We start from the raw sequence: 7500 nt of genomic DNA, 5'->3' as shown, positions 1-7500 counted from the left end.
GGGTCAGGAGGGTCCGGACCCCAGAGCCCCTGTGGGGTCAGGAGGGTCTGGGGGTCCACAGAGCTCTGTAGACCAGGAGACACATGACCGTGTTCAGAGAATCAACTCCAGATGTTTCTGATGGATGTTATTGTTGTTTTCATAACTGTTATTAATAAGTTATCACGCTTTTTTTCATTTGTCGATCGATTTCCGTTCCAAACTGACAGGTTACCGCATTCCACCCCGCCCACCTCCTTCCTCATTGGCCGGATGTGTGCCTTGCAGACGTCAGTGGCTGTGATTGGCTGTCAGGGGCGCCCGCGTCACCGGCGCTTGACCCATATAAATATGGGTGTGTGTGTGCGCGGCACGTCTTCCTCCCTTTCAGCGCCGCGTCTTCATCACACACACACACACACACACGCGCTCAGCACGCAGCACGATGGAATTCCCCCGAGTGTTCTTCGACGTCACCGTCAATGGCGCCACCGCGGGCAGGATCGTGATGGAGGTGAGAGAGTCATCCCGGTTTATACTATCTTTGATCCTGCGGCCCTCGAGGTCTTTATTCCCTTTAGATCCAAATGAAATGTTCTATAATGTTCTTTATGATTAAATGAGTGTTTGTAAAGAAAGCTGCGTTACTTTGAGAAGGATTTAGATAAGGATGTGAAGCTCAGAGTGACCTTTAGGTGGCGACATACACACATTCTCTCTCTCTCTCTCTCCCCCCTCTCCCTCTCCCTCTCCCTCTCTCTCTCTCTCTCTCTCTCTCTTCTCTCTCTCTCTCTCTCTCTCTCTCTCACTCTCTCTCTCTCTCTCTCTCTCTCTCTCTCTCTCTTCTCTCTCTCTCTCTCTCTCTCTCTCTCTCTCTCTCTCTCTCTCTCTCTCTCTCTCTCTCTCACACACACACACTCTCGCTCCCTCTCACACACACACTCTCAGTGACGTAGCTGCTCTGTCTCGTAGCTCCGGGCCGACGTCGTCCCAAAGACTGCAGGTGAGAAACTTTGGGTTTATTTCTGATTTCTTCCTGTTTTATTTGTTTTTACATCTTTACTTCTTTTTCTGTTCTGTATCTTATTTCATTTGAATGATTATCATTATTTTTATTATTATTATTAACTGCTGCTACTTTGACGCCAGCTGATCCACAAATACAAACCCCATCACCTCACACACACCTGCTCCACCTGCTCTACCCACCAGCACCTTCACCTCTACTCCACCTTCTACCATCACTGCTCCACCACACACACCTGCTCCACCTGCTCCACCCACCAGCACCTTCACCTCTACTCCACCTTCTACCATCACTTCTCCACCACACACACCTGCTCCACCTGCTCCACCTACTCCACCTGCTCCACCCACCAGCACCTTCACCTCTACTCCACCTTCTACCATCACTTCTCCACCACACACACCTGCTCCACCTACTCCACCTGCTCCACCTGCTCCACCCACCAGCACCTTCACCTCTACTCCACCTTCTACCATCACTGCTCCACCACACACACCTGCTCCACCTACTCCACCTACTCCACCTGCTCCACCCACCAGCACCTTCACCTCTACTCCACCTTCTACCATCACTGCTCCACCACACACACCTGCTCCACCTGCTCCACCTACTCCACCTACTCCACCTGCTCCACCCACCAGCACCTTCACCTCTACTCCACCTTCTACCATCACTTCTCCACCACACACCTGCTCCACCTCCCACATCTACTAGCACCACCACACACACCTGCTCCACCTTCTTACTATCCACTGCTCACATGTTCTGAATGGTTTCCATAGTAACCTCAGTAAAGCCACATGTTCTGTTCTGTGTTGTTGGTGACGTGTCCTGGTTTCCCCTCAGTGTGCACAGTGATCCGTTCCTCCACAAATGCGTCCCTTTCTCTTGCAGAGAACTTCCGTGCTCTGTGCACCGGGGAGAAAGGCTTCGGCTACAAGGGCTCATCCTTCCACCGCATCATCAACGACTTCATGTGCCAGGTACGGGAGCATCCTGCCTCCATCTTCTCACCTCGTCTGCTCCGACAGAGTCCTGATCTCTTCCTCTTCCTCTTCCAGGGCGGCGATTTCACCAGGGGCGATGGCACCGGAGGCAAGTCCATATATGGAGAGAAGTTTGCTGATGAGAACTTCACCCTGAAGCACATGGGAGCGGGAACCCTGTCCATGGCCAACGCTGGGCCCAACACCAACGGCTCCCAGTTCTTCCTCTGCACTGTAAAGACCAGCTGGTAATGTCACATCCTCCTAATCAATACCTGATCACAGATATGATCAATAAGACTCAAATAGTACAGAACTGACGAGCAGCACACACGAACACACGCTCTGCTGAAGTCATGATTGGGATTGATTGTGATGTTTTTTGTGATTGTGTTGTTTGTTGTGGCGTGCAGGCTGGACGGGAAGCACGTTGTGTTTGGCAGCGTGGTGGAAGGCATGGATGTCGTCGAGAGGATGAATGAGAAAGGCTCACGCAGTGGCACCCCCGGAGCCAAGTTCACCATCGCCGACTGTGGGGAACTGAAGTAAACTCAAATTCAGTCATGTGACCTTTATCACATACTTCATAAAGTCAAGGGCAAACTTCCCTTCCTCATCTGAATAAAGTGATGGTGTCAGTCAATCTAAAGGTCTCACTTCTGTCAGTTTGGTTGAGGATCTTGGATCAGCCGCGTCACGATTTCACCTGGAACGCAAAATAAACAGATTTAAAATTCGTAAACATTGAACTTAAACAATGAAAGCGTTAATAAATGCAGTCCAACATGTTTGATGTTGCTGTGACTGAACTCGGAGCGTTTCTATTGATGAATCACGTTTGAACAAACGAATCAATAACCGTGGTGTTATTGATGCAGTGACGCGTTTCACCGCCAGAGGGCAGTGACAGCAGCCAATAAGGTGAGAAGAGTGAACAGGTGAGAGAAGAACAGAGGAGCTCATCATGGAATCAAGTCTGACCTTTAATGTGCATCTCTGCTCTCTGGTCTTTAGTTTGATTACGACAGAACAATAACATGTTTAATGCTCATTTACATTTGCTGTTAAAACATGACAGTGTTTTTAATTTACAGGCAGATTTGAGCCCAGAAATGTTTAACCTATAGATTTTGTTGCATCATTGCTTTTGTTTGGTTTGAGCTTCATAAAAGTAAAATAGGCAAAGAAAGAAGCTTTTAAACATATTCAATACAAAATATCAAAAGGTTCTGAAAGAAGTTTGATTGTTGTTCAATACTGAATTTATCAAAACTAAATCAATAAGATTCATTCACAATAAAAACATCAAAGGAACAGATTAAGGCACCGAGCTGCTTTCTCCTCCAGAGAGACGGAACAATACAAAAGGTTTCCTCGGCAACGATCTGTCTAATCAAAATAAGAGAATATGACATCAACCAACACGTCACAGATACAAAACAGACTTCACAGCAAAAGATCAGGAAAGCTGAGCAGTTTGTGTTTCTGCAACAGCAACAAACCTCAGGAATCACAGGAGGGAGGAGCTTCAGGGATTTATCCAACTGATTTCAATCATTCACTCAGTTTGACGTGTTTGAGGGTCCGAGTCATTTGTTCTAGAAGTTTTTCAAATCGTTGTCGATCCTTGAATCAAATACAAAACCAAGAATCCTTTAGAAGGTTCAGATGAATTTGAAATTAGAAATGATTTTCTTTATTATTATTATTATTATTCCTTGTTGAAATGTTTTTTTTTTTGCCTAGAAACGAGTAGAAAATTGGAACGTTTGGCTGAAATTCTTATGCAGTTCAGTTTTAAGCAAATAAAGCCACAGTCAGTGAGAGAGAGCGTTCATCCAGGAGCTGCAGGCGGGGAAGGACCGGTACCGACCTGTACAGACCCGTACAGACCCGTACAGACCGGTACCGACCTGTACAGACCCGTACAGACCAGTACTGACCCGTACAGACCCGTACAGACCGGTACCGACCCGTACAGACCCGTACAGACCAGTACTGACCCGTACAGACCCGTACAGACCGGTACCGACCCGTACAGACCCGTACAGACCGGTACCGACCCGATCAGACCGGTACAGACCGGTACAGACTCGTTCAGGCTCCTACCGACCGGCTGCGCGGACGTGAACCACAGAGGAAACTTCAGATTGAGGTATTGATTAACAAACAGGAGAATATTGGAAAAGCTGCTTCAGATAATCGGCACTGATTTTCGCATTGATCACAGCACGGAGACAGAGCGGCACATGGACAGAGCGCCTCCTGCAGGCAGTGGGCAGCTTTACAACGGCACGTTTGGATCATCAACCACACCCACTCAGAGATCTGGGAATACTGGGAATACCTGGAATATTCCTTAGTGTTGTGTTCTGGAGGGCTAACAGTCAGTGTGAAGGTGAGAACATAGAGCGGCCCCCCTCTATCCTCCACTCTATGAGCTTCAGCCCAACACTTTCTACTAAAATCAATAAAGACGGAATGAAGACATCAAAATGATCAAAACACAAAAACAACGGCTCCCTTCTCTGTGCTGCATGAGGCAGGAACACCTGCGGCCACCAGGGGGCGGGGCGGCAAAGAAGGGAGGAGCCTCAGGACTCAGCCTGAGCCCCTCTACCAGCCAGAGGGGCTTGGTGGGATCCAGAGGGGCCCAGTGTGATCCAGAGGGGCTCTGCCCCCGCTCTACAGGTATTGCATGTTGGAGGTCCCCCACACAGAGCGGCAGGTATGCTCCAGGCTACACAGGTGTGCTGGTGTCCAGCTGCTCTGGCACTTAGAGACAGGCAGGAGGTCAGAGGTCAGAGGAGGCGGAGCCAGCAGAGCCTTTACAGGTCCGAGCTCCGTCTCTCTGCAGGGTGACAGAGCAGCACGTGTGTGTAAGCTCTCACAGAGCGGCGGCTGACATTTAGATTTCTGGGGGGAAAACTAGGTCTGAACTGAGTCTGATTCAGGGTGAGCGAGCTGCAGTTTACTCAGGCTGAGCCTCCAGGCTGAGCGACTGAACGTGATTGGCTACGATCCTCACGTGAACGCTGCGTGTTGGTCTGCAGGGGCGGAGCCTCCTGCTGGAATGTTTCCTAACATGGGGGGGGGGGCGGGACTTCCTGCTTCAACCAAGAGAGCGGGTTAGACGTGTTTAAGTTTAAAACAACACGCTCACTCACACCGCGAGTGTGTGTGTGTGTGTGTGTGTGTGTGTGTGTGCTGCTCCATTGCACTTTTTCAAGTAGGAGGTTGGATCTGCAGTAGTGGGTCCAGTTGAAGGCAGCAGCGCCTCCTGCAGGCTGGAGAGAGAGCTGCACGTGGTGAAGACTGAAGGTTTCACTGATCAATGAAATATTAAAACGCTCCTAAGGTCAAAGAGGCCGGAGGCAGGAATGATACAGAGGTGTCAGAGGCACCAGGAGGCAGTGGGGAAGCAGAAAACAGCTCAGACATCTTCATCTTCAGCCTCCTCTTCCTCCTCATCTGACACGGAGAAGTTCAGTGTCCGTGCTCTCACAGGCAAACGTACAAACCATCAAAGTCTGAAGGATCCATACTGGGATCAGTTCCACATGGGGGACCCTCAGAGTCTGAGCGTCCCTCAGCTCTGTGGCGAGGTCTGGCGGCTCTCCCTCAGGATGCCGTCCAGGCCGCTGAGCTGGCGCAGGAAGCCGCGGTTTGGAGTGACGCCTCTGTGGTCCTTCACCGTCTTGATGGCCTCCACCAGGGTCAGGTTCTGTCTGATCATCAGGTAGGCCAGAACCAGCGTGGCTGAGCGGCTCACGCCCACCGCACAGTGCACCAGCACCTTACCTACACACACACACACACACACACAATTACTGCAATCAGCTCTACTGAGACAGCAGGAGGGGCAGGACACACATGAAGTAACACTGCCCCCTGCTGGACACACACACACACACACACACACACACACACACACACACACACACACACACACACACACACACACACACACACACACACACACCTCCTGCGGTGAGCGCTTTGTGGATGAACTCGGCGGCGGGGTAGAAGTTGACGCTCATGTCGAAGGAGGGCGAGTCGTGCGCCTCGATGCCGAGGTAGGTGATGCTCATGCCGGCGTAGTTCTCCGCCCCGCCGCGCCATTTGCTCTGCGCACAGTTCAGGATGTGTGTGATGCCCAATCTGGAGAGCTCACGCCGGTCTGACGCAATGTCCCTGCGAGAGCACAACATCATCATCATCATCTTCATCACCATCACATCATCTTCATCACATCCTCATCTTCATCACCATCACATCATCTTCATCACATCCTCATCTTCATCACCATCACATCATCATCATCACCATCACATCATCTTCATCACATCCTCATCTTCATCACCATCACATCATCTTCATCACATCCTCATCTTCATCACCATCACATCATCTTCATCACATCCTCATCTTCATCACCATCACATCATCATCATCACCATCACATCATCTTCATCACATCCTCATCTTCATCACCATCACATCATCATCATCACCATCACATCATCTTCCTCACATCTTCCTCTTCCTCACATCATGGCTCAGTCATGTGAGTGGAGCAGTGATCATGTGTCAGAACATGTTAAGGCTTACTGAGTGACTTCACCTCTGACATAAAGATGAAGACACAAACTCAGATATATGAGAAGAGCTCAACCAATAACACACCCCGATCAATGCAACAGGAGAGGAGCTGCTGAACGGTCACAGATCAATAATTGATGAGGATGATGTCACCGATGCTCCCCACAAACAGGAAGAGACAGAGAGAAATCAATAAACAGCGCGACGTCACTGATCAGAGTCACACACAGATATGGATCAATCAAAAACAATCGATCAGTAATCGAAGCCCTCACTGACTCACTGGTCTCCGATGTAGAGCCGCGGCCACACTTCGTCGCGTGGTTGCACGCCGTCTTTCCGGTGCAGAGGAGCCGCTCGAGCTCCGACACCGTGAGGCTGGGGGCGACCCGCTCAGGGTCTCTCCTGCCGGGGGAGCGGGAGCTGCTGCGGGACCGCGAGAACCGGGACATGAAGGCCATCACACCGGGGGAGGGGGGCTGTGGGAGGGAGGGACACACACACACACACACACACAGCTGCAGCTGATGTGTGTATCAAATCTCAAATCAGCGGATCGATCCGGATCATCGATCACCTGTTGTGTCGTCTCTCTCTCTCTCTCTCTCTCTCTCTCTACAGCTCGCGCTGCTCCGCGGCCATGTTGATCGTTTCTTCACACACTGGATGTTCGGCTGAAGCAGCTGCTGAGCCTCTCGCAGACATCTTCATCTTCATCTTCATCGTCTCTTCAACAAGTCTCGCTGTCCAGACTTGTCTCCTGTCCCCGGGTTTCAGAGGGCCAGCGGGCTGTTTTTCACTCAGGCAGCACGGACGTGTTGCCGCTCCGTGCTCTCATGATGGAGGCTGCTTGTGTGTATTTAATGTGTACTTATTGCTGATGTGACGTCGGCTGTGCTGCAAAGG

The 7500-nt window shown here is 50.4% G+C and overlaps 2 protein-coding genes across 4 annotated transcripts in view; one reads left to right on the top strand and one right to left on the bottom strand.

Moving 5' to 3' along the window:
* The window catches only part of LOC142990370 (peptidyl-prolyl cis-trans isomerase-like), a 3213-nt gene extending 578 nt beyond the window's left edge, over positions 1 to 2635 (top strand). The window contains exons 1-5 of one of the 3 annotated variants that reach the window (XM_076140140.1): positions 341 to 493; positions 952 to 982; positions 1901 to 1989; positions 2068 to 2240; positions 2406 to 2635. In XM_076140140.1, the coding sequence (XP_075996255.1) occupies positions 425 to 493; positions 952 to 982; positions 1901 to 1989; positions 2068 to 2240; positions 2406 to 2541 (498 nt within the window). In that variant the 5' untranslated portion in view covers positions 341 to 424 and the 3' untranslated portion in view covers positions 2542 to 2635. Of the gene's footprint in view, positions 1 to 209; positions 494 to 927; positions 983 to 1900; positions 1990 to 2067; positions 2241 to 2405 lie in introns of those variants that run through there. The other 2 variants (XM_076140141.1, XM_076140139.1) reach the window with 2 other exon arrangements.
* A 289-nt stretch (positions 2636 to 2924) lies between these two features.
* Positions 2925 to 7442, bottom strand: LOC142990371 (dual specificity protein phosphatase 26-like). The gene is given in 5 exon segments (XM_076140142.1): positions 2925 to 5793; positions 5975 to 6186; positions 6878 to 6914; positions 6917 to 7073; positions 7172 to 7442. Coding segments are annotated over 4 exon segments (600 nt in total). The 5' UTR covers positions 7056 to 7073; positions 7172 to 7442; the 3' UTR covers positions 2925 to 5581.
* Positions 7443 to 7500: the final 58 nt, after the last annotated feature.

Source organism: Genypterus blacodes, unplaced genomic scaffold (assembly GCF_046128005.1).
Source record: "Genypterus blacodes isolate CSIRO-AG114 ecotype Tasmania unplaced genomic scaffold, CSIRO-AGI_Gbla_v1 ptg000519l_1, whole genome shotgun sequence".
Taxonomy (NCBI): Eukaryota; Metazoa; Chordata; class Actinopteri; order Ophidiiformes; family Ophidiidae; genus Genypterus; species Genypterus blacodes.
The sequence above is the reverse complement of the archived record's forward strand: the minus strand, read 5'-3'. Positions and strand labels throughout refer to the sequence as shown.